Source organism: Choloepus didactylus, chromosome 17 (genome assembly GCF_015220235.1).
Source record: "Choloepus didactylus isolate mChoDid1 chromosome 17, mChoDid1.pri, whole genome shotgun sequence".
NCBI lineage: Eukaryota > Metazoa > Chordata > Mammalia > Pilosa > Megalonychidae > Choloepus > Choloepus didactylus.
In genome coordinates this window covers 37,631,145-37,658,216 of record NC_051323.1, presented here as the reverse complement: position 1 = coordinate 37,658,216, position 27,072 = coordinate 37,631,145, and the positions used below count along the sequence as shown (strand labels likewise).

Genomic DNA, 27,072 nt, shown 5'->3' with positions numbered 1-27,072 from the left:
TTTATTATTGTTAACAGTGTGCCCTTCAATACTCTTACCATTAAAGTCTCGTCTGTATTTTCACCTTCAGTAGTGCTAACTGGAAAATGCTGGCGAGTGTTTTGCATCAGCTTTGGAACTCCCATCAGCAGTCAACCTGAAGGACACTGCTTGCCTTTGGGAAATGCTGATTGGAAGGTTAGAGGCTGTGGAAACCTGAGTGTCTATTTGCATTTCTACACTCTAGGTATGACGCCTCTGTTAAGCCAGATGTCAGAGAAAAGGCTTCACTGGGTTAATAATGCATCTGGTGAAATTAGAAATGGCAAGCGGAGGTTGAGATTGTAGCTTCAGAAGAGTGAGCTGGAGCAGCAAATGGTTTTGAGATCAATACTGGCTTTTTACTTGCTGCTATTTTAAAAGTTTAATGTCCCTGATGAAGGTTTCAGATTATCTTTTGGGGAAAAATGCACAGTGGTAAAAGCTCAGGCACAGGTAGCATGTTGGGTGGGTTAGCCAAGGAAAAGAATTCCAATTAGAGCCGTTTGCTCAAATTGCTGGATTTGGAGGTGTGTTTTATTGCTAACTGGTGGTTTTACAGAGTGTGAATTATTTGTATGTAAAGATTCATGTTAGCTAGGTTTTAGATGCAGTTAGTTTGAAAAAAACTCCCTTTCTTCCTTCTTTTACCTTCCCTTCCCAGCTGTCTCCTTTTCTCATCATTGCTTCGTTTAGCAGTACATTACTGTTGGACGTGGTTTTGCTTTTGACAAGCCTCATAGTGTCATAGGATAAGTGTCACAGGATTGATTTTAATGATGAGTGAAATATTTGACCTCGTTGGTTACATGACCTAGTGTTTGCAGGTGTCTGATTGGACAGAGATTGGCTAATAACGGTAGAATTTTTCACACTTTATAGCAGTGATTTTCAGACTTGGCTGCACATTGAGATTACCTGATGTCTCATCCCATCCCCAAAGCAGCTGATTTAACTGACGGGTGCAAAATGCCCGTTGGAATTTTTAAGAGCTCCTCAGGTGATTGTAATATATAGCCAAGTTTTGCACATTATTCTCTGGTCTATTCTCAGAATTATGACTCTAGCCTACACTAGTAGCCACTAGCCCCATGTGGTTGTTTAAATTTAAATTAATTCCAAGGAAATAGAATAAAAAATTCAGTTCCTCATTCACACCAACTACTTAGATGCTCAATAGCCACATATGGCTCGTAGCTACCATATTGGATAGGGCAGGTATTGAATATTTCCATCATGGCAGAAAGAAAGATCTAGGCTCTCTGCAGGTCGGCATCAAAACAGGGCAGAGGTTGTGAACATTGGAGAAGCCTGACACAGGAAGGGCCGGCTTGGAATAGAGCTAATCCAACCGGACTTGCCAGTACTGAGTTACCGCATACTTTTTCGGCGGCCTTTTTCTCGATGGTCTTTTTGGCAGATGCCCCAGCAGTTGGTACAGCGGATTATGTATCACATCTTGCAGAAAAGCCGCATTTAAGGCAGCCTAGCCCGAAGGGGATGTGGTAAGGACTGACGGCAGGAAAATGTGAAGCCCAAGGAGTCCAGGGCCAGGGAGGAGAGCAAGCTGGTTTATTTCTGCAGAGCCAGGAATGCCCTTTAAGGGACTGAATAAAGTATGAATATTTGGGGTAACACTAGGTGAGAGGGCTTTTTTCCTTCTCTTGAAAAAAGCCCTGCCTCAGGTGTTTGCCTCTCCTGGCTGTCTCCAGCATGTGGAAGAGAGGTTTATTATACTTCTTTCAGCGTAATGAAGTTCCATTGAAGACCCTCATATTCTTGGTGGTCTTGGGGAGGGAAGAGTTTAGAGAATGTTTGTTTTGAGGGTATTGCAATTTTAGAAGGTAATTTCTGATGATGAACGTAATACATTAAAGAACTTCCCTGTAATCCCAGAGCTAACTCTTCATAACATTTCGGTGTGTGTCTTCCTAATCTTCTGTTTACGCACACTTGCGTGTGTGCATGTGCTCACTCAGTCTCTCACTCATTATACTGTACTTTGGCTTTTCTGTAATCGTGCTCACTTTTTTACATCATGAGTTTTATCCACATTAATATTTTCTCAGAAACATTTTTCATGGGATATGAAATATGTCTGTAGTCCTCTATTTGTGGGCATTTAGATAATCTTCAGTTTTTTTTGCGATTATGAAAGTACCGTGATGAGTATCATTGCATTCAAATTTTTATTTGAATTCGCCTTTTCCCTTAGATACCTAATAGTGGAATTTCTGAATCTAAGGAATTTTAACACCCATTTCTAAGATTGTACCATTCTCAGTACAGCTGGTTTCCCCCTGCCCTCCTCACAGGTGTCTGACTTAGTACCCTTTTCCCTGACTTACCACCTGGCAGGTGCCTTCATTCTTAAGCAGGCTGGTAACATTTTATATGGGATTTGGTTTTTGTTACTTGAAAGTTTGCTGTGGAACATTTATGTAAACCACAGTATTCTTCATACTGAGGATGCATGAGCGTATGTCATATGCCTCAAGCAAAGATACTGCCAGCCTAACATGGAAATATAATTGACTGTGGGGTGGATTTCTTTTCTTCTGATGTGGAAGAAGAATTAGATTTATTGGCTTGTATAAACTAGAGCAGAAAAGTTAATAGAAATAATAAAAGCTGTCAGACTCTATTATGCTTTTATACTTAGATTCTTTTAAAACTGTGTGTCTAGAAAATTGATGGGCAATTTAGTGCGTCTACAGAATACTGAATACAATATTTACCAAAAAACCCAGCCCTGTGAAATTAAGAAAGAATCAAAGACCATATCTTGATGTTTTTACCTTTCTTATAAGTTCCTTTATGTTTTGGATTGCTCTTACTTACGTGTTCTGTAAACTATACATTTTTTTTTTTAATCATTTAATAAACTGTTTATTTGTAAATCAATAAATATGGATACTAAGCCTAAAAACTTAGACAATCAATACTACATTAGTAATAGGCATTTAGAATGAGAGTCCATTTGCACAGATTTGTTTTGTAAACGGCATCATCACTGCACACATATACTCTGAATGTTCATTAAATTATCTTATACTAACTCTCCTTAGAAAGGATATATTCTGCTTAGTTCTAGCTGAAATAGCATAAATTCCAAATTAATTAGCTTTACTGTATTTGAGAACAGCTCTGGCTCAAGTAGATACCTTCAGTCATTTGTTTCCTACTTTTATATACATATATATACATAAGTATGTATGAGTAAGTTGCGTCTGCGTGTTGTTTTTATGAAGTCTGTCTATAACAATCTACTGCTAGTAACAGACACACAAAGTTGCTGTGTAAAATTATTCCTCAGTTTTATTCTAAACTCATAGTTCAGTTGATTTTATGGTTCTCAAACTGTCACACCTAGGAGAAAAACACTGGGACCTTAAATCAAAACTCAATTCCACCTATCTCAAGGTTTGGCTAGTCATACGATTTTACTCAAGTCTTCTATATAAATGTAAGTCAACAACTTAATCTCGAGTTTGAGAGATGTTTTAGAATCCTATGACCCTGCCATTCTTGAAGGAAAGTGATATGTAATTTCTGGATAATTTAAAGAAAAGTCGATCTTACCAGCTGCTTTAAAAATACACAGTTCTTCTGTTTATCTAATCTCTGAATTTATCTTTCTGAATTCACTGGTTTGTAAAACTGGCCTTAAAGCAAAGGTGTGAAACCTAGGCAACTAATGGAGATAGTGTAACCCAGCCCTAGAGGTACTTCAAAGTGTCCTAAATTGTTTTTTATTTAAGGGAAACAATCAATTCCCACTATATCCGGAAATCATAATGTCAGATTGCACTCCCCACCCCCACCCCAGGACAACGCCACATTCTACTACAGAGCTTCAAAAAAAGTTGTCCTGTGGGTAAATGATGGCTGTTCTTCAAAGACTTCTCAATGGACAGCATTATCAACACCTATCCCTTACTATACCAAAGAGGTTGGAGAGTAAATCGTCCATTTCTACTTCTATAGCACCAAATGTAACCACCAATTTCTTTTTCACCCATGAAGAATACTTCAAGAGGCTTGTCATTTTTTTGCAATCAGGAACATCAAAGCCCTCTTCTGCGGTCGCGGTTACTACTTCTAGGGGGAGAGGCGGCCGGTAGCCGAGCCCTCAGCTCTCGGGGCTGCTCAAGGGGTACCGGCGGCGGGGGCTCTTTCCCGGAGGCGAGGGCGAGGCGGAGGACGTGGCCAGGGTCCTCGGCGAGAGGCGTGCAAGGAGGGCGGCGATAGGGACAAGACACTCTTCATCCAGTAGGAGTATGCGCCAAAGAGATTTATTCAAGGGTGATTACAGGTTATATAGGCTGGTAAGAAGGGCAGGGCTGGAAAGGAGGTGAAGCAGCCTTAAATGGCAATACTGAAGGGATAGGGGTTAGGATTGGTTCTGAGAGAACGCCGGAACCGTTGCAGCGGGGCGGGGGTAGTTCTGGCCACGGGCATGCGCGCTGGCGGTGGCAGGAGTGGCCTTGGCACCAGGGAGTGAGTGGGTAAGATAAGGAAGTGGGGAAAGGGCAGTTGGGAGAAAGGCGGTTTCCTCCGGCAAGCCTCCCCTGCCAGTGGCATTTTGGGTGAGGAAAAGGGAGCTGCCTTGACCTCGCTCCCCAGGCTCGGGGGGGCTGCAGAGGGCACTCACGCCCGTACCTACTACCCTCCCCAGGGGGTGATCAGGTCCCCTGGCCCAGGCCTGGCAAGCCGAGGTACAAGCTCAGACACCCGCAATTCCCCTTTCTTTTCTAATTAGAGGAAGAGGCTTTACCGGAGAGGCCCGCTAAGGGTGAGGGAAGGGGGAGGTCAGGGAAGGGAAAAAAGGGGTTGACGGTGGCTCAGCGAGGCTGGAGCTCAGTGTTGGTGTGGTGCCTGGGCGCTTGACAATGGCTTCGCTGCAGCGGGCTGGGCGAAGGTGAGGGGTTTAAAGTTCAGGGGTTCAGAGAAGCTGGAACTCGAGGTGAGAACGATGTTCAGGTGATTGAGAAGGGCCTCGCGGTTGGCGAGTCGACCGGTGGCGTTGAGGTCGCGGAGGGTTGGCTGTCATCTTGGAGTGGGGGGCGTCAGAGGTGGCGAGTCGCTGATACTGGATTTGCACGAACGAGGAAAAAATGGCATCCGTTTGTTTTCTTACAAGCTGGACAATTTTGCGGATGAGGCAGGGTCCTAAGATGAGAGCTAGAATAATTATTAATAGGGGGCCAAGAAAAGGAAGGATGTATGGGAGGATGGGAGTGAAAAAACTGGACCAATAACTGGTGGCTTCACGATCTCTTTTACGCTTTTCTAGTCCCTCTCGGACTCTTTTCAGGCTATCCTCGACGAGACCTGTGGAATTGGCATAAACACAGCACTCTTCTCCTAGGGCAGCGCAGAGGCCTCCTTCTTTGAGGAGGAGAAGGTCAAGACCTCGGCGGTTTTGGAGCACTACCTCAGAGAGGGAATTGACAGAATTTTTTAGATGGTGAATAGCGTTTTGTAAGTGATGAATGTCTTCGTCAACAGCCGCCCTGAGGTGAGTTAGGGCGGAGTTTTGACTGGCTAGTGCAGCGATTCCGGTGCCAGCGCCGGCAAGACCTAGGAGGGAGGCAATTGTAAGGACGGTGATGGGCTCTCGCTTTTGCAGTGGGGCAGGAGCCGCAGTTTTTTCCAGACGGAGGAAGAAGTCTTCTTCGCTGTGGTATAAGACCCTAGGGATAAGGACAATTAGGAGGCAAGTTTCTTTATATTCATTGATGACATTCGTGCTGAGACAGGGGGTAAGTCCTGTAGAGGAGCAGAGCCATTGGGAGGAGTTATGAGGAATGAGAAATTTGGCAGAGCTGCTGGGAGATGAGTAGCTGGCACAGGCAGTGAGGTCGGGAGAGTTACTGGAGCGAGGGCGGACGCACTTTCCCGTATAGGAGACTGAATGAAAGGTCAGGGGGACGGCAGAGGTATTCCAATTGCATTCCAAGGGGCTGTTTTCTGTGCTTTCTGAAAAGGAGAGGTTGGAGGCATCGGGCTCGTATAGAGAGGAAGAGGTAGAGAGGCAGAGCCAGCAGGATGAGGTAAAATTGGGGTTGGAGGAGTTTACTGAGGCAAAGGCGGCTTGGATGAGGCTGAGGAGGGGAGAAGAATAACGAGAAGGGGGCAAAGGAAGCTGGGGTGGTGGGGTTTGAGATGTAGTTGAAGTGCGTTTAGCCGGAGCTAAGACGCGGCTGGAGGGCTGTGGAAAAAGAGGGTTAATGACCTTGTTGGGACTTATGCCAGAGGGTGTTTTTAAAGCAGTATTTAGGTATGGTTGGCTTACAGCCTCCTTTTTTATTACAATAAGTGATCCTCGGTCGGTTCCTTTCTCATAGATTTTGAAGCCTCAAGTTTGACTGAGTAACCAGGAGGGATTAGTGGGGAGCTGCACTGTAAGATTAAGATGTGTGCAGGATCCCTCACTTTCTTCGCCGAGCCAGTTAACAGTAGGGAGTTTGCACCCTGTAGGGGCCCACTTTAGGGTAAGGTAATGATCAGGAACAGGAGGCTTCCAATTAGTGGTTAGTGTTTCACACCCCCAGTATGCACAGTAGTACTCGTTGGGGGAATTGCAGTACGATTTTCCAGGATTTGAGGATGGGCACATGTAATATTGGGTCTGGGGATTACTTACCTTTTGAGCGCAGGTTTCTTCGACTCTGGAGACAAAGGTGGCGAAAGGCTTACTCGGCTCCTGGAAGAGCTTGGTGAATTTATTAGGCCGACAGGCAGAGCAGTTGGCAAACGCGCGCAAGGCGATGCCTCTGAGGACAGTCCAGAAGGTAGCAGGGACATTAATATAAGCAGACGCATTTAGAAATGCTCCAGTGCCCAAATAGGCTTCAGGGGGATGATAGACTCCAAGGGCTGCGTCTTGCTCACTTTGCTTAGCTGCTTCCGCCTGGAAGTGAGCACGCCAGTCAACAAACTGACCGGGGTTAAGAATGGAACGGGCAAGCGAGGCCCAGTCTTGGGGGATGCAATAGTCCATGCCGAGATCCTGCAGTATTTGGGAAGCGTATGGGCTACCTAACCCGTCCTCCTTGACGGCCCTGCGAAGCTGCTTGATAGTGTCTGAGTCAATGGGATACCAGTCATACGGTTTCTGTGGGGTGGGCGCAAGGTTAAGAGGAAAGCAGCGAAAAGCACGAGAGAAAGGAGGACGCGCTTGAAGAGGGCTTGGTGCGGGAGTGGGGGTAGGGGGAGCGTTGCCCCAAGGGTTGCCTTGAGGTGTAGAAGGCAGCCAGGGGTTGTTAGTCGGTGGGGTGGGAGGAGCGGCGGCAGCTGCCGGTAGCGGCTCCGAGGGGGAGCTCGCCAAAGGGGGAGGTGGGAGTGGGAGGCCCCAAGCGTCGCAAGATGGCGGCGCGGTGGGCGTGGCTAAGACACAAGATGGTGGATCAGCCCCGCCCTGTGAAAGGGTGGGGCCCAAGGCATAAGATGGCGGACTAGCTCCGCCCTGTGGAAGGGCGGGGCAAAGCATACGTGGTTTCCGGCCCAGCTTAGGGCTGATGTCATCGCTTGGATTTAACGGGGCCTCGATCAGGGGGGAGGGAGCCTTGAAGGCAGGAGCGGATGGTTATCAAGGTGGGGAGCAAGCCGGGAGGGAAGCGCTTGCTCTCATGTTCCATGGCATTAGTGACTTGATCAATAAGACGGTCATAAGTAACAGGGTCCCAAAGATGGCAAGTGGTGAGCCATGGGTTAAAGGGGAGCAGGAGGTCCCAGTACACCTGCAGCTGCCGGACAGACACTTTACAGCGATGCGTGTCTAGGAGACCCGCTAGAGCACGAACTTGAGGTGCCTGACATGTAGATATACGATTACCCATAGCTGAGGGGGGAGGAGGGGGGGTTGCTCCCGAGCCGGGCCGGCCCGGCTGGCGGGGAGGAGGAGGAGGAGTTGATTACCGAGCAGAGAGAATGAGATAAACTGTGGCCGCAAGGCCGAAGGAGACGGCGAGAGCGGAAAGCAGTGCCCTTTGGCAACGAGAGCAGTCAGGGGGGGCAGTTGCAAAGAGGCACACGGCACCAAATGAGGAAATAAAAATACAAAGAACTACAGCAAAGTAATGGAGGGGAAGAGGGAGAGCGTTAGGAGGAACGGGGGTCATAGAAGTGCGCATACAAGAGGACGAAGAGAGCGTAGGGGAAGGGAGGAGTTCCTACTGGATGAAGAGAGCGTGGGGGAAGGGATGAGCGGCTTCGGAGCAGGGAACCTCCCACGGCTCCAGAAGCGGCGAAGGAGAGGCGGCCCTACCTTGCAGGCGAGGAAACGGGAAGCTGGAGAGGCGTCCGGGCGAGCGATCGACCTGCTGAACTGTTGTGTGGAGACGTTTCCTCACACGGGGCACCAGTTGCGGTCGCGGTTACTACTTCTAGGGGGAGAGGCGGCCGGTAGCCGAGCCCTCAGCTCTCGGGGCTGCTCAAGGGGTACCGGCGGCGGGGGCTCTTTCCCGGAGGCGAGGGCGAGGCGGAGGACGTGGCCAGGGTCCTCGGCGAGAGGCGTGCAAGGAGGGCGGCGATAGGGACAAGACACTCTTCATCCAGTAGGAGTATGCGCCAAAGAGATTTATTCAAGGGTGATTACAGGTTATATAGGCTGGTAAGAAGGGCAGGGCTGGAAAGGAGGTGAAGCAGCCTTAAATGGCAATACTGAAGGAATAGGGGTTAGGATTGGTTCTGAGAGAACGCCGGAACCGTTGCAGCGGGGCGGGGGTAGTTCTGGCCACGGGCATGCGCGCTGGCGGTGGCAGGAGTGGCCTTGGCACCAGGGAGTGAGTGGGTAAGATAAGGAAGTGGGGAAAGGGCAGTTGGGAGAAAGGCGGTTTCCTCCGGCAAGCCTCCCCTGCCAGTGGCATTTTGGGTGAGGAAAAGGGAGCTGCCTTGACCTCGCTCCCCAGGCTCGGGGGGGCTGCAGAGGGCACTCACGCCCGTACCTACTACCCTCCCCAGGGGGTGATCAGGTCCCCTGGCCCAGGCCTGGCAAGCCGAGGTACAAGCTCAGACACCCGCACTCTTCCACATGTGCTGAGTTTTCTAGTTTGGCGCTCTCAGATATTTTCCCTTTATCCTTTCCTTTATCTTCAGGAAGCCAATTCTCACGAAGGGCCCAACATCTGTTGCAATGCGGTGGAAGGGGAGGATTCATTTAATTGCATGAAGTACACTTCCAATAGTCAGCTAAGGAAATTTCAGGATCTTCTTCAAATGACTCTGTATCACTCTCTCCTGCCTGATATACAGTAACTCGATATACCTCGTCATCTTCATCTGACAGTTCTTGTCCTTCTTCACTAAGGCTATAATCTTCTGAATCGAGAGATTCAACTTCAAATTCTACACTGAATTGATCTGAAACTGAATCCTGATCCAACCAGTCACCAGAATGTTCACTTATACTAGCATCAAGATCCGGATTTGATGGAGTCTCTGTCGATTCACTGCTACTGCTTCTTTCACGGCATATCTCCCTTATTACACACAGAGCAAGGCTTTCATCAAATGAAAGGGAAATGCTATCAGATTTGTGGCGCTTTCTTTGTCGTTCACCAGTTAATTCATCTGAACTTTCTTCTGTCTCACTAATTGCTCTCCTTCTAGATGAGGTAGTTGGTCTAGAAATCAAATTTGAGGATGAAGGTTTCTCTTCCTGCAGCTCTTGTACAGAGTCCTTTTGCTCACTTTCATCTTCAAGGTGACACCTGTTTTCACTCACAGATGTGCCTGAATCTGATGGTTCCTGCTGATTGACCACTACCAAGTTTCTGTAGATCATTGTATATATTTTCCTGTGCTCTTTCACAGAAAAGCTTGGCACTCCAAACAAATCTCCTAGAAGATCATTTGAACAATATACAATATGTTGTTGCTTCTCATCATATAATCGTTTAGCCATAATATACTGGCCAAGATAAAATATAACCTCTTTCATTGTGTAAGTGTCTTTTTGTGCACCAACTGACTTCAGCAACTTCAAAAGCAACGGCTTTGGTCTAACCAGGGTCTCTTGTTCCGAAGCAGGAATCTGTGAGGTGCTTACAGCACCATCAGTAGATACAGACATGTTGGTATTGCACATTTGCCATGCGGGGTTTTTCGCGCCTGGAGCTGGGGTCTCTCGAGGCTCCCTTGTTCCGTTCATGGGGCCCGCGGAAGTCCAACGCGATGGGCCTCGGCAGCCATTCCACTCGCGCGGCCCAGGCCCCTAGGGCCCTCGAACGCAGTAGGTCCGGATAAGGAGGCTCCAGGCGCCAAAAGCGTCGGAACCTCGGTCAGAGGGCTTAGGGCTGCCCCTCAGGCTCTGCTTCTTGCCCCATCCCCCTTCCAGTCACACAGGGCCGTACAAGCCCCAAAAGGAGAGGCGCTCGCTAACAGTCTCCCAACTATACATTTTTATGTGTTCTGAATTTAACCAGGTTAAAATTGGAGGAGGGGGGAGAGGGTGTATACATAAGTGTCAAGTTGGTATTTCCACTTACATTTGCTTTTCTATCTATAGCTCATGTTGTATTTACTGCTGAATATCCTTTTAAACGGGAGATCCTTAAATCTTGCATCCAATTTTGGGTATTGTTAGGGGTGGCTATCAAAGACACAGAAAGTTTATATAACTTCGTCAAAGTCACATGGACAGGTTAGTCTCTGCTTGGAACACATACAACGAAAGGGTCCTTCTTCAAGACTCTGATTCAATCATAATGCCATGATCTTTCTCACAACACCACTGTTGGAGAATTACAGAGAAAGAAGCAATTAATGGAGCCATCCAAATACTGAAAAGAAGGAGTCTCAATGTAGGACCATTGGACAATGGACAGAGCACAGATTTTTATGTAACTGTAATTAATATAGGCATGACTCACTTTAACAACGTCAGCTGGGAAGACTATTTAAAAAGTTACAGAGAATGATTGATCAGATCATCTTCCTTTTATTAATAGGATACTCCCGTAGTGCATTTGGGCACTTTTCTGCTCATTGTTTAAAAAAAAACATTAGAATGCTCTAAGATGCAGTTTCTGAAAAAATTAAACATTCATCCAACAATATGATCCAGCCATTCCACTCTTAGATATGAGAACAAAGCATTTATCATCACAAAAACTCATACAAGAATGTTCACAGCATCTATATTTGTAGTATCCAAAAACTGGAATCAACCTGAATGTACATCACAATGAATGGATGAACAAGTTGTGGTATATCCATACAGTGGAATACTGCTCAGCAATAAAAGGGAATAAGCTGTTGCTATATGCAACAATATGGGTGGATCTAAAAATAGTTATACTGACTGAAGAAGCCAGACTAAAAAAAGCATACATGCTGTATGATTCTATTTGTGTGGTAGGTACAAACTATTCTACAGTGATAGAGAGCAGATCTGTGGTTGTCTGGGGGAGTGGGGTGGGAGTAGGTAGAAGTGGGGGAGGAGAAATGGATTACAGAGGGGCATGAGGAAACTTCCGGGTGATGCATATGTTCATTTTCATGATTGTGGTGATGCTTTCGTGAGTGTATACATATGTCAGATTTTTTCCAGCGGTATCACTTATCTGTGAAATTTATTGCATGTCAATTACATATCAGTGAAGCTGTTTTTCTTTTTAAGATTGCCTAAAAGGAGTCCCTCTCCATCTATTTACTGAGCACCTCCCCCCCAACTCCTGCTGTTTCCCACCCAAACCCAGTCAGAATGGGGAGAGAAGAGGACCAACAGTTGTAGTCCAGTGTGCAGAATGCTGTGATGGACACCCAGGGGAGGACAGGAAGGGCCCCCTGGAGAGAGTGAGCTTGGGTGGGGTGTGACAGAGGGGTTTTCCAGTGGGCATGCTGAGTTTGAGAACTGCTAGGGGGTTGGAATGTGTGGAATCGAGGGTGTGGGTGGCTTTATGGTAGGAGAGGAGAAAGGGGAAAGCAGGGACCTTGTGTGCCTATCAGAGCTGTTTTGAAAGTCTGGGGACATCAGGATGGGTGTTAAGCAGGGGCAAAACAGAATCGGTCCTTTATCTCGGAGAATGAGGGGGCAGCTCTCAGGTTCAGAGCTCAAGGAGCTCTTTACGAGACGCTACCCCACAGTCTGTCCAAATGACGCTCCAGTCAGGGAGAACCTTGCTATCCAAGAGAGATCCATCTTGCCAGAAGGTCTGCTCTGTCCAAGAAATGGCATACCGCACTGGAATCCCACCTGTACAAACACATATTTTTCATATAAAAATAAAGTGTTCTTTGTGGAAACCTTGGAAAACATAGTTAAGAAAAAGACGAAAATTTAAATCAACTTTAATCCCACCGTGCAGTGCTAACTGTGCTAACTACTTTTAACATTTTGGTGTGTATTATTTCAAGATACATGCCTGTTTTCAAGCAAAAATAGAATCATATTGAACATATTTTTTTAGCTGCTACTTTATCCTGAGCACTGATCCATGTATTATGTAGACATATAAAACATCATTGTTTTTATTTGATGCACTAGAGCCTACATATTCTATGTATCATGATTTATTTAACCAAACTCCTTTTGGGGAATTTTTTTGTTATAAAAATTTAGGCAGGAAAAACCAGAGTTTTATTAAAAAGCAAGTAAATAAAACCAAAGAATGTGCAATGAATTAAATTATTTATTCAAAATGGTGTTTTCTTAATTATTATTATAGAAAAACAGCCTTGGTTTATTGGACATTTTAACTGAAAGGAAGGAAGGTTCCCTTCTGGAATTACATGTGGGCGCATATAGTGGTTCTTTGTTACCCAGTGATAATTATTTCATCTGTGCTATTCAAAAAAAGTAACCACCAATGTGAACTCGATTGTTCCCAAAAGGACATTTCTTCCTCAGATCAGAAATAAGTTAAAAAGTATAAATAGCAGTGGTTGTTAATATTTTAATGTTTCTATGCTATCTTCCACAGATTATAGCATTTTACATGCATTAACTCATTTAATCTTTAAAATAGTTCTATGAATGAGGTTCAGTTATTTTTCCTGTTTTACAGATAAGTAAGCTGAGGCACAGGTAGGTTAGTAACTTGCCCAAACAAATGATTAATTTATATATGAAGACATATTGAGCATCACTAGTAAACAAAGAAATGCAGATTAAAATAACAGTGAGCTGTAACGTCAGAGACCAGAAGTGTTCTTAAAGAACATTAACATTGGGTGTTGATCAAAGTGGAAAGAAACTGACCCTCTCCTGCAGTATTGGTGGGAGGGTCAGTTTCTGTAGGGCAATAGATTTCTCTTCTAGAAATTCATCCTAAAATAATTGGACAAGGTTACACTAATATAGTCACGTTCATGGAAATACTGTTGAGAATCGTGAACAACTGTATCTTATGGTAGAGGCTTTGGTTAAATAACTTATGGTACATCCATGCAGTAGAACACTGTATGGCTATTAAAAATGATACTTGGGTGCTGTTTTTATGGAAATAGATGTTCAGGAGAGAAATGGGAGAAAAGCAGACACCGTGGAACATGAAGCTCCTTCGTCTGCATACACTCTGTCCCCCTGATCGTTGGTATTCAGCTCCCCACCAAGAAAACAGCATAAACAGTTTCCTCCTTTGTCACTGCAGCGTCAGAAACTTGTCATCTGCTGACCCTAGGATGCATGTCCTTTCAGGGGACCCCTAGAGTTTCAGTGGTAAACCCTCTTAGGTCCTCTGAAATTGAGCATCATAATGCCTGATTTAGAAGAGGGAGAGAAGGAATTAATGTGTTTTGTTATAAATCTCATATTGGCTTCATGTAATAAATGCAGTAACAATTCTGCAACTGGATGCAAGAACTATGAATTGTTTTTTTTTTTTTTTGTTTTTTGTTTAAGTCTTCCTCTGAGCCTGCTTGGATGCCTTCCTTCTTCCCTTGACACTCACTCCACCCACCAGTCAGTTTTCCTCTTTATTATTCTGCCCCTCTGTGCTAGGACATTTTTTTTTGTTGTACCAAAGCTTTACCTGTCCTGGATCTCCTTTCCCTTCAAGTCTTTCTTGGTAGAAGAAGCTGATTTGAAACGTGAATGCAGATGTTGTAGGGAACGACTTAATGTGTTACCCTTCTTAGGTAATTGAACTTTTTATATTTTTAATTTTTTTATTTTTAATGCAATTTTATTGAGCTATAGTCACACACCATACAATCTATCCGAAGTATACAATCAATGGCTCTCAGTATCACCAGGTAATTAAATTGTAATAGGATTTTAACGACTGCCTTTTCTCAAAGGTGTGACTAGTTTGGGAATTACAGAAATCATAACCCCCACTCCTGGGGAGCTCACCCAGGCACCCTCCTCCAAGCCATGGGTGGTAAGGCTGCTTTGATACAACTGAAAACTTTGTGTTACAGAGAGAACTTTCTGTGGTGTGCTTCCTACATTTTGAAAACTATGCACAAATGTTCAGGAACTGAATCAGGAGGAGCTACCCTCTGGCTGAACTCTGCTTACAAAATCTGTTAATACAGAGTTTGGGCTCTTCACCGCAGGACAAGTGCAAGTGTGCTCCTCAGAGTGAGAGTCTGTGGCAATGACGGGGAGCCTGGTGGTTTTCTGCGTGTCCCAAAAGCCTTACCCCTGCTGTTATCTGGAAGCTCATGGTGAAGGTTCATTAGTCTTGTTAGGAGCTGGTTACAAGGACCTAAGGAGTGTAGACTGCAATGGGCAGCTGGCGTGGATTTAGCGCTGTGGGGACAGCCAGGCAGGCGAACAGGCTAGCTTTACCTCTACACCCCCGCCCCCAGGTCTCTGTGAGGGTTTGGTTTACATTAGAGAAGGCTCCTCCTGACATAACTGTCTGTTTCTGGCAACAGAGGCACAGCAGAGATGGGAGATAGTTCATGCCATTTAGAGGAAGTGAAATAAATATTCACTTTGGAGGCTACACTTTGAGGCCAGGCTGTGCATGCATGGGTGACAGCTCCCCTGCCTCCCTTTCCTGCAAGGCTCTGTACATAGAGAAAGATTAACGGACTCAGCCTGAAGCCAGACAGAAATGTATTAATGAAAAATCTATCTCAATGCAAAACCAAGGGCAAACTCTGGCTTTGTGGTTTTTTGTTGTTTTTTCCGTTTGGAATGTACACTGAGAGCAAAGGGAAGGGGGTTCCTCATCCCTCTTTTGTAAAGCCAGTCAAGCTGGTTAGCAGGAAACTTCTGGAGCTGAGAGAGGGAGGATCCTGGAGAGCCTGTGAGTGGTGAGCAGTCTCCTTGAAGAGGGCTAGTGCTTGTTGGCTTTGCCCTCAAGTGCCTAGAGGGAGCTCTGCACAGACGTCAGCGCTAACAGAGCAGCCAGATCACCTCAGAGAAGAAAGCACTTGGTGGGGCTGCATGTTCCCTCTGTGGTCGTGAGGGAAGGGAAGGAGAGCTGATACCACCTGCCAGTAATCACTCTGATTTCATACTAAGAGGGGTTTTAACAACTGGATGCGTTCTTGGTCTTCAGTTCAGTGATCCTTAGGCTTAAAAAAAAATCCTTTTGCCATGTGGAGCTTACTCTATTGTGCTTATTTAAAAAAAAAATTATTTGGACCTTGGTCGTCTGTTCTGACCTGTCCCCAAGACTGCTGTCTCCATTCTGATGTGTTACACTCAATTTCCTTGGATGCTGCCTTTGGAAATGTGCGAATGACCTCATGGAACTTGGCGGTCTTCCTGGGTAAGCAGATGGCTGCCTTCCTGTTCATGGAAGACTGGATGTGATGTGAGGGGTCTCTGCTCTCCTGGTCAGTGCCCCTTGCAACCAAAGCAAACTAAGGGAACCAGCATCCTAGCAGTCTCATCTCCTGCAGCCCCAGTGCAGGAAAGATGGCTGGGAGGGACGGCTTTGTCACAGGCCCCTTTAAATATTACTATCCCTCCCCCTCAGCACACACCCTTGAAGATCTGAGGGATTCAGCAGAATTTAAGTGTCCAGCTGTTAGAAGCAAGACACATCCTTGAGCATGAAAGTAGTCCTCCTTGTAGGTCACCATTTTGATTGTTTTCTCGTTTCTGACTGGTCTCGGGTCTCAGAAAGAAACAGGTTTTTCCTCTCCAGTTTTTGGACATATCAGCTCTTTTTGAGCAGCATAAAAATGTCAAAAACATACGTCTGTCTGGGACAAACCGGGCCAAAGGGTAAAGGTTGAAACTGACTGTGTTTTAAAACTTCAACTTCCGTGTGAGACCAAGGGAAGAGATGTCTATTTGGTGCAGGATCTCCGTTTTCTAAACAGTATAACTCTACAGTCGGTTTGTTCAAACACCACAATTAGATGGAACTTTGAATAGGAAGTGAGATACGGTAGGTTAATATAGGTTAGAGTGAAATAGTGACACATCCCAAAGTAATTTGGGCAGATAATAAAAAATATATTTACAGCCCCCCCCGCCCCCCCATCCCGAGGAGCTAGGGGAAGGTACAGAAGTGTTGGACTCCCTCACCTGGACTGGTGTTGATGTTGTCACAAACATTGGGACTGGAGGTTTGATGTGCTGAGCCCTTGATCGTGGGACTTGCCCTTTTGAAGCTCGTTACTGCAAAGGAGAGGCTAAACTTGCATAGAATTGTGTCTAAGAATCTCCCCCTGAGTACCTCTTTGTTGCTCAGATGTGGCCCTCTCTCTCTCTAACTGAGCCACCTTGGGAGGTGAACTCACTGCCCTCCCCCCTACGTAGGACCCGACTCCCAAGGGTATAAATCTCCCTGGCAACGCAGGATATGACTCCCGGGGATGAATCTGGACCCGGCATCGTGGGATTGAGAACATCTTCTTGACCAAAAGGAGGATGCAAAATGAAATGAAATAAAGTTTCAGTGGCTGAGAGATTTCAAATGGAGTTGAGAGTTCACTCTGGTGGATGTTCTTATGCACTATATAGATAACACCTGTTAGGTTTTAATGTATTGGAATAGCCAGAAGTAAATACCTGAAACTATCAAACTCCAACCCAGTAGTCTGGACTCCCGAAGACGATTATATAATAATGTAGATTACAAGGGGTGACAGTGTGATTGTGAAAACCTTGTGGATCACACTCCCTTTATCTAGTGTATGGATGGATGAGTAGAAAAATGGGGATAAAAACTAAATGACAAATAGGGTGGGATGGGGGCGATGGTTTGGGTGTTCTTTTTTTACTTTTATTTTTTATTCTTATTCTGATTCTTTCTGATGTAAGGAAAATGTTCAGAAATAGATTGTGGTGATGAATGCATAACTATATGATTGTACAGTGAACAGTTGATTGTATACCATGGATGATTGTGTGGTATGTGAATATATTTCAATAAAACTAAACTTAAAAACAAACAAACAAACATATGTCTGTTGCCAAAAGGCAAAACCAACCAACTTCTGACTGAGAAATGGCTCAGTGCCTAACTCTTCATCATCCATAGCAGTGTGTGGCTACGAGGTATGGTCTTCCCATACTTTCTTGGTGCTTACACATATATTGGTTCACTTTTGGTGTATCAGGATCTACCTACAGAAAATGAGTGAGAAAAGAACATCTCTGTGTGGGAACTCCACTTAAAGCAACCATAACAGAACGAATTCCACAGCTTTCTGGTGGGGACCTCGGTTATGTGGTTTGGTTTTGTTACCAACTTGTCTTCCGAGCATCCCTCTCATTTTGTTAGAACTTGGCTGCAAAATGACTAATGATGAGTGTGCACATTGATTTTTGGGTAGACTTGGTGGGACTGTTGGGTTCAGATCCCCTCCATTAGAGGAAGAAAGTAAGGGAGTGATTTCTTGGGGGAAATTGCTAAGAATTACTAAGACACCCGTCCCTCCCCCAGTAACCTGATGAGGCAAAAAGAGGTTTTCATTTAAGCTGTATAAACAAAGTGCTTTGTGAAGCACGAGCTGTTTCTTAGTCTGACTTTAAAAAATAAAAACCTCTGGCATTTTCACGTCTATTTAGGTGGCAGGAATGTTTCCACCTTTTGTGAAGGACACAATCCCAGACTCAGCATTACACCCTGGTGACAGGGAAGTCCCACCAGCCTAGGCAGCATTTTCTAATTAAATGTTTTTTTTCAATGACAGGTGTTTTACTTGGTCCCTTATGATAGGAAAGTGTAAAATTCCTCAATAAAATAATTGTTTTTTTCATAAATATTTCCAATGGTACATGTAAAATTAATGTTTTCATCAGTTTGTAAAAGCTGTTTTCAAATCTTTTTGCCCATTATATTCAGCAGGGTCATAAAACCTAATGAAAACATTTACAGACTTTTGCAGAAGATTGCTTTTGTTTATAAAGGTCTTCTTACTGTAAAAATGCCCCAACAAAGAATGGTAATAATTACAATAATAGAGATTCAGTTAAAAATAAGAATAGAAAAACCATTCTATAAATATCCTGAGCCCCATCGAGGAGAGAGTATCATGCAAACTTGGGAGCCAGGTCTGGAGTTCGGTGGTATTAGACATTGTAGTGGATCACGAGAATGGTAAATATTTTGTGGTTAACCAAGCCATAGTTGGAGGGTTCTTGGAAGCCAAGCAAGCAGCCCGGCTTCCCACACAGCACTTGAACCTCCTTCATAGCTTCTCTGTCACACGGTGATCCTCCCCCTGTGTGAACTTCTCTGGTGGTGCTGGTGACCTCCCTCCACATTTTTGGAGAGCTGTAGTTGTTAAAAAGCTCCTCCTAACCCTGAGCAGTGTGAAATTGTGGGGAGTCTGTGCCAACACCTATGCAGAGGGCTCTTGAGGCTACTTGAAGGTAGCTGCCTGTGTCCCTTCAAGACTTTTCCCTTACAGGGCCCCAGGTCCTTCACCGGTCCTCCTAGCTAGGGACTTCCAGGTGTCTCGCAGCCTGGCTGCCCCCTGCTGGACACCCTTGAGTTGGGCAGCACCCTGGCATGGTTACTTCATTTCAAACCCATGAAGTCTCCTCGGATTGCATTAGCTTGTTAAATACCTGCTGTTGCTTCCCGTTGGTTTGCTACATTTTCTTTGAGCTGCTGTCAGGTTTCACTCTTCTAATCCTGGGTACCTTATTTTAAAAATCTAAATGTCAACATGTGCTTGAATATTTTTTAGTCCCTTCTTGAACTGGGTCCTCCATGGTGATAAATGTTCTTTCTGAGGCAGAGATGAGCCTGGGCTTTGTCAGTAGACCGGTCCCACCACCCTTTAGTTTTGAGGCTGCACTCTTTGGGTATGGATGTTCATCCAGCAGTGAACTGGTAGAACTGAAAAATTTGTCTCAGGAAATTAACCTCTGTTATTTAGACAGAATTTCCATTCGTTTCTCTCTTATCATTTGAAACTTCTTCTTTGGTCAGTGAGAGAAGTTGACAATTACAGTGGGGTAAATCTAGTAAAAAATAAAATGTAGACATTTCTAGATCATTTGGGGACTTATCTTACTTTTTTTTTTTCTTATTTAGTTTTCAGCGTACAGTTGGACCATTTTACCATTGGTTAAATTGGGGAATTTTTCTTCTTGATAGTAGCAAGTTTGGTAGGGAAAGTGCTTACTACTTTTAGTTCTTCTAAGATGAAAAATTTTTGAGTTACAAAGTTTATTCATTAAATATTTACCAGTTGTCTACTGAATGTTGTTATGCATTGTACAAAGCTCTAGGGATACACTGATGAAAAAGACAGAAAAGCCTAATAATTCATGAAGTATACAGTATAAAAAACAAGATAGTCATTTAATATAATCACACAGGTAATTACTTAAACACTATTGTACTTGCTGTCAAGAGGAAATACAGACAGCAGGAATATATAACAGGAGGCCCTGGACTAGGTCTGGGGCAGGGGTTTCGGGAGAGCCTTTCTGGAAAAAGTAACATTTAGGCTGACCTGGTTCTCTCTTTAAAATCACGAGTTATTGAGAGGTAGGGACATCATTGATAATGAGATTAGAAAGCCTTCCTTAAATACAGCATCCTTCCCTCATTTGTCCTTTTAATTTAATAATAGGCCTTATGTCAATAATGTATTTGTAACCTTTATTTAAAGTGGTTTTTCCTGCTCTTCCAGTAAGCCTAAACTCAAGATGAGTTAAATAGTTTTATAACTATAAAAAACAGTTTTGAACAGTCAAAAGCAGTGGTTCTATGTCTTATATGTCAGGTTGTACAGTGTAGTTCATGCTTCTCTGTAAAATCGTGGGATTGGATTTTAATGGCACAGAAAACAGCTTTAGGGTTCATTCAGACACAACTTGAAATCCAGCCCCTATTGGGTGCCCAATCCCTGCTTGTCTCTCTGAGTAGAATCATAGAATGCTAGCAGAACTTGGTTTCCTCCGAATGCCCTAAATTGCCCTGCCATGCAGCTCACTCTACTGCTGATTTTGACAAAAGAAGCAGCTAACTGCTTTGAAAGCATCTGGGGCAGAAAGAAACAAGTACATGCTATACTGTAGATATTTTGGGAAGTCAAAAACTGATTTATTAATAACATTTTTCAAGGAAATGATGGTGCAGATTTGATTTTGGTCAGGAAAGTAGTTCAGAAATGCAGTTTCCAAAATCACAGCACCAGGGAGCTTTGAAAGAAATTCAGAGAGGTCTGGATGTGCTCGTTCTTTTTCTTCTAAGCCCTTTCCCCCCCTGTTGGGGGGAACAAGAAAAGTTGCTGGTTTCTTTTGCCCTTGAACTGGATTGAGGACTTACTAGCTAAGTCTCATTTTCATCTTGAAGTAACTTTAGCAATCGAGTTAGAGCCAGGTAAATTTGAATTGCAGGTCCACGTGGCCTGTGCATTACCCTGTGTCTTTCTGGGAAGTATGGGCAAGGCATCCCCCTAGCTTGGCTGTTGGGCAGCATGGATTAGTTGGTCAGATTATGGTCTGGCTCCTGACTTACTTACTGTGGGCCAGTCACCTGCAAAAAACTCAGATAAGTCAGAGAGCTCCTCTGGTTTTCTAAACTCGTGGTAATATTTTACACACTGTGGCTCATTTTTCTTGTATACAATTGTTTTAATATTTCAAAGAGCCCAAGTAAATCCACATTTACTCTAACTGATCTATGGTACCAGGCTAGCAGTTGAGCACCTTTGGAATCCAGTAGTGTGCAGGATTCCCATGGAACCCAGTCTGTACATATTGTTTAACAGAGGAGTGGAGCCCCCCGCCCCCGCTTGATCAAGTCTAAACAAATTTTAGTAATAGAGGCTTGATCATGTTGAAGCGATAAGTATTTGAATGGTTTTCCATGGAATGATATCACCTCTCCTTTTCAAATACCCTAGGCCAATCTTTGCTCATTTTGTTTCTATGAAAGGTTACAGATTTCTAAGTATGTTTGAGAAACGCTCACTAAACCCACAGAGAGGAAAGGCTTGCTGCTGAAGTATTAGCCCAGGCAGTGAGCGCTTTCCAGAGAAAATTTAACAACTGACATTTAAACCTCTGGAAATTTGGGTATCCTTAGACAGCTGAGGTCTTAAGACTTTGTGCAAAGGGAAGTGATTCTTTTTTTTCAATTAATGCAAAATTTAATTAGATTATGTTCTTATAATGATAATTTCACTGAAAGTGATTCTTAAAATAGTCCATATTTAAAATAAATATGTTGTAGGGTAAATCCAAACGAGATTATAAAATTTGTGATAAGTTCATTCCTATCCAAATATGACCCCTCATTTTTGTGACAGTTGAAAATAAATTTCTTATAAAAATTCAGCCTTTGCCACATGAATCTGAATAAAAGAGAAGGTTGTCTCCATATATAACAATGAGAATTTTACTGGGATCCAGGGTACATATTGTTTAGGTGGAAAGAAGCGTTGTGTTTCAGAGTTGGATTGCTATGCGGTAACACTGCCTCTACCACCTGCCATTGCACTGTTTCACTCCACAGAGGTCTGTATAGTTAAGGATTTCAATTTTAATTCCTCTTTGCTGTAAGTGGAACAGAAACGAGCATCGGCTTTAACTCATTTTAAGTTGTGAGGATAGCCGTGAAATTAGTAGGGATTATTTTTAAAAATTTTAGTTTGGTTTACATTAGGAGATTTTGAGGTTTTTAAATGAATAGAGGAGAAGCTAACTTTTCTTGATCTACTTTCAGAAGAAACCTGATTTTTAAAAAGTGTTAGGCATGTAAAATTTTATTTATAATTTAGATAGTTTCATATGTAGGCTGAGAAATTAATGAAATAAGGTACTTGGAAATTTTAATGTACAAATAGAAAATATGTTTCTGTGCAATATATTAAGAAGTTTCCTTTTATTTACAAGCATAAGACACTCAAATATAGATCCATGTATAATTTCACTGTTCCTTACGCACTTTACTCTGTAAAAGGTAGGAAGAAGGGAGATGTTCTGTTTTTCTCCCTATATTATGTTGTTTTTTGTTGTAGGAGTAGACTCTTGGTCATACTGTATAACAGTAAGCTCTTACACAATGGCAATAGGATCTTTTTAATGGAGTATTTTAAAATAAAATTGTTTATGTTCAGTGTATTTCCCACTAGTGACATATTTAAAAACAATTAATTTCCATCATAATAAGGTTTTATTTTTTTGCTCCTCCAAAGAGTAGGGCCTGGTTTAACTTGCCCATTTAAAAAAAAAAAAAAAAATTTCTCCCTAGAGCTTTGTTGTTTATAAAGCCAGAACCAACCTTTAAGAGATGTTTTTCATTTGTGTAGAAAAGAGGTTATTCCTGAATATGGGGAAGGAAAGGAGGGCTTATAATAGGCATTTTAGTCTTTCAGTGTCGTATGGCTAAACCTTCACTGCTCTCCTAACGTACATACTTCAGAGTTTGGGGAGAGTAGAGTAGCCCACTGTGAGTTTTTATGTCAGAGACATGATGAATGCGATCCGTGGTATATGAAATTCTAATTCTTTGATACAAAGAAATGTGCTTGTCATCTTCTTGTCTTCTAAGGCCTGCCTTCGAGTCTTCATTGACTTTAAGAAGATAAGTGCTTTCTCTTTAGCTTGGACGGTGTTTCGCAACCTTTTTATCCTGGTTATTCCCTTCCCCCACCAGGAATCTTCCAGACATTTTTTTCCTGATGGCACACTCATGAAATTTTAATGCCACAGATAATTTATGGCTGTGCTTACATTAAAAAGAGTAGCTCCCCACCCACCCACACACACACACACACTTTGGGGGCAATATTACCCCATTAAGAATACATGAGCTAGGAGGCAAGGATTGCTGCCTGAGGCAGTAGTTAGACTACTGCGCTAATCCATTTCCTCATTTATTTAAGAACCTTGGGTCCACTTGATATTTTTTTCTGATATGAACCACTATTAAAGGGCAGTCTCTTGAGGGCGGGCTAATTTATGGGTTTCAAGCTAGGACTTAGGAGTTATACACACTTGGTTTAAATCCTCCTTACTTCTCTGTTTCCTTGTTGTGCCTCCACGGGCAAAGCCTGTTTATTCATCTGTAAAATGGGTTTTAATAATAATGTCCACCTGAAAAAAATACTGGGAAGGAATGAGTGAGAAAGCCTGGCATAAAGTAAGCCATCAAAAAATAAGTCACAAAAATTAACTTGTTTTTAATAGTGTTAGAGTTTTCTTTGGTTATTAAACTCATCAGCTCTCTGCATTTTAAAGATTAGGTTGAGTTCATATGACTCTGGATTCAACAATGTCAGAGATACAGATGTTGGGCTCGTAGTTGAGTGACTTGATCCAATTGTTTAACCCTTTGGACCACAGTTCCACATTTTTGTTACAATAAAAAGCACAAAACAGGTTGTTCAAATATGGCAATAATTCTAATACATTAAATGGATTATACTTACCCATTATATGATAGACTTGGAGTGGATTTTAAAAACAAAAGGCCTAAAACAAAATGACTCAAGAAAGTTAAAGAGTGAGAAGACAAAATAGAATTCACAGCAAGATACATTAATTGGGATTAAACAGAATATTCCATAATGTTAGAAACCCCCTAAGAAAATAAAATAGTCATGATCTTGTATGTACCCAGGGAATTATAAGGAAAATCTGATAAATCCACAATCATAGTGGGAGATTTCAATATATTCTGACATTGATAAATAAAACAGGCAAAAGTTAGTTGAGTTCCAGGCTATTGGAAGATCACCTTTAAAAATGAGTTTTAATTAAATAGGTCTTGGAGGACTCTTCCCTTTTCAAAGTGATCTGTGTGATTATATGAATTTTGGCAATGGCTAGTACAGCTACACCAAACTTTTTATATAGTAGAAGTGAATGTAGAAGTGAAGTAGAAGTGAATATAGTGTAAAGCTACAAGGAACCTGGATCATTTTAAAAGCGAATAATACTTTTATAAAGGACACTGTATTCATGTAGCTTTTCTTATGTTGCTAACTATCATGTTAGGACTTTTCATGTGTATCTTGGTATTTGTGAACAGAAAACTCTGAATGTTTAAGAATGGAATCTTTAGTCTTTTGAGGAAGGAGCTCTGTGTGAACCTGCCTAACAGTAGGTTAGCAGGGATTTATTCATCATAGTGGTTCTGGATGTGGTTTCTTGCAGACATTCCTCTTTACTGGCTATTTTACACATGCTGAGAATGCCTCAGCAGGAAAATTGTAAACAGTGTGTAAGTCTTGCTGTTTGGCGACTGAATCATTGAAAGGGTTTTATGGCAGAACTCTCTCAGTTCTCTTAAAATTTTCTGGAACTCACTTTGGACCCTTCAAAGTCTTGAGCAGGACTTTTTTTGTTTGTTTGTTTGTTTGTTTGTTTTGATAGCACACCAGCAGTCAGTGTATACTTTCCCAAGTCTTCTGTGAGTAAAGTGGAAAGGTTTGAAGTGTTGCAGAACATTTGGGTCTGTGAATTCTGCCAAAGTAATTGTTAGCATATGGTTTTCCTCCTCAAAAAAGATTGGCAAATGTTGGTCACCTTCATTTGTATTTATTTGAGCCTTTGATTAAGATTGGGTGGGAGTTAAGGAAGTTTGTGTTTATGCATGCATGTGTGGGGTTCCAGTGAAAATTAATTTATTCTCTATGTGTTGTTGTACCCTCTGAAGCCTGAGTAGTTTATCAAACATAAATTATTTTCAGGCGTGAATACTAAATAAAAAATGCAAAACTCAATTTTAATACATGTATAAGAAGCACCTTTATAAAGGTATGTTTTGAACATGTGACTTCCTTTAAGGCAGAATGCCCATGAGCTCTAGATAGCACACGAGAGTATGTGTTTTGGGCTTTATGATTGGTGGGGAGAGTACCAGAATGATGGCTTGAATTTACATTGCCCTTATGGACTCACCTACCAGTAATCACCCATTCCTCCATCTCCCAGCACCCCACCCAGCCAGCCCGCCGACAAACAAATTAGCAAGCACTTAATGTTTCTGGGCATTGTGCTACAAGTTGGGAGACACAAAGACAGGGTGATGGGACATGACCTGAAAAGCGTATGGCCTGTTGAAGATAAGTGAATAGAAATTTTGTAATTATGAGACAGTCTTATAATGTTATGATTAATTATAGGTCAGAGCTTGCTAAGGTGTCTGGGAGAGTAGCCATCTAAGGTTATCTCATCCACACCAGGTGGTAGTGGTGGTGGTGGAGAAGGAGGGATTAGGGAAGGATTCCTGGATGAGGTGATACCTGAGCTTAGGAGTTCCAGGTAGGAGGGAGCATGACTTCTCCTCCAGGAGCTCCAAGACCTTAGATGAGAGTGGGCAGGAGTAATGACACCAAGCTGGAGAAATGGGCGGCGCCCCTCGTGAGGGGTCTTGTTTTCTTCCGGTTCTGGGCATTGTTCTGAAGTGGTGGGGAGCCAGCCACTGGCCAGTTTTTCTCGGGGGAATGAAATGCTTAGAATTACATTTTAGAAAGATCCCTTTGGTGGCAGTGTTGGGGGAATGGGTTAGGGCTTTAAAGGAGGGGTCAGGCTCTTGAAGTAGAAACTATTGCTTGAACTAAGTCATGAGATTTTCAGGAGGTACAAGCAACCTTGGGCCCTGAATGTATGGGGGGTGGAGAGAGAGAAATGAGGGTAGAAGGGACGGTGCCATTCAGTGAGGGAGCAACAGAGCAGGAAAAAAATCAGAGCTTGGAGGGAGGAATTATGAGTTTGGATTTAGACCGAGCTGGTGATTGTTGGGGTAGAACTAACCTTCGCTGTCTGGGGAGCAGTTGTATATACTTGGGTCCGGGGAACAGGACAGGGTCTGGCTGAAGCTGGTCGAGTATAGTTGTCAGCTCAGGGCAGGAGTCCAAGATAGGTGGGCAGGGAATGCTGGAACGTCCCCAGGAGATATTGTAGAGTGGAAGAAGAGGGCTGTGGGGGAAGCTCAGGGACACCATACGGAGAGTAACTATAAAGAACAAAACCTGTGAGTGTATCTGATACCTGTATGATATGGAAAATGGATTTGACATCTTGGGAAGTTGCAGAACTTGGGTGCTGTGACAAGCATTCACTTTCAGAGTTTTTAATCAGTGTAGATGAGAAAGGATAGAGTACTTCTAACACTTGGAATGGTGACGTCCCAGTTTATTTCCTAATGGTTCTGACCTTGTCGTAGCCCACGCAAGACAAGGAACCTCATTGCCTCATAGGGCTAGGATAATAGTTTTTGCATTCATTTCTCTCTTGTTCTAAGAAATAAAATTGGTGTCTGCTTATTGAAGCAGAAAATGATAAAACTTTTGGTATTTTTTGCATCTTTTGGAAAATGCCAATTTGTAGGACATGTTACTAGAGAAGAGTAATTTGAGGAGGCCTTGACTTTTTTGGTTCTTATTAACATATATATGTGGGGGTGGGATGTGTACCCACATGCATTTATGTCTATGTGTATACAGGATGTACGGACATACACATGTGTTGGAGATCAGGGAATATAAATACATATGTTTAGCTGCCTTCTCAAAACCTAGCACAAAGATGGATGTAACATCCTCTGTTGCACAGGGTATTACTGACTTTTATTCGTTCAAGGTATTCAAGGATTATTTAATGAGCTCCTGCTGTGGCAATCAAGTCAGGTGGAATCTAGGCTCTCCTTGCCCAGTGGAGGCTCTCATCGCCCTTTTTAGGGAGGGGAGATTGCCGCGGCTCATGCCAACCTTTTACAG

At 43.2% G+C, this 27,072-nt stretch overlaps 2 protein-coding genes across 2 annotated transcripts in view; one reads left to right on the top strand and one right to left on the bottom strand.

Annotated features, from left to right (window-relative positions):
• SPTBN1 (spectrin beta, non-erythrocytic 1) overlaps positions 1-27,072 on the top strand; it is a 197,263-nt gene that overhangs the window by 26,375 nt on the left and 143,816 nt on the right. The gene's annotated exons all lie outside the window — the stretch shown is intronic.
• LOC119512243 (E3 ubiquitin-protein ligase Mdm2-like) lies at positions 9,049-10,406 on the bottom strand. The gene has a single exon (XM_037806819.1). The coding sequence runs from the start codon at positions 10,172-10,174 to the stop codon at positions 9,182-9,184; it is 993 nt and encodes a 330-aa protein (XP_037662747.1). The 5' UTR covers positions 10,175-10,406; the 3' UTR covers positions 9,049-9,181.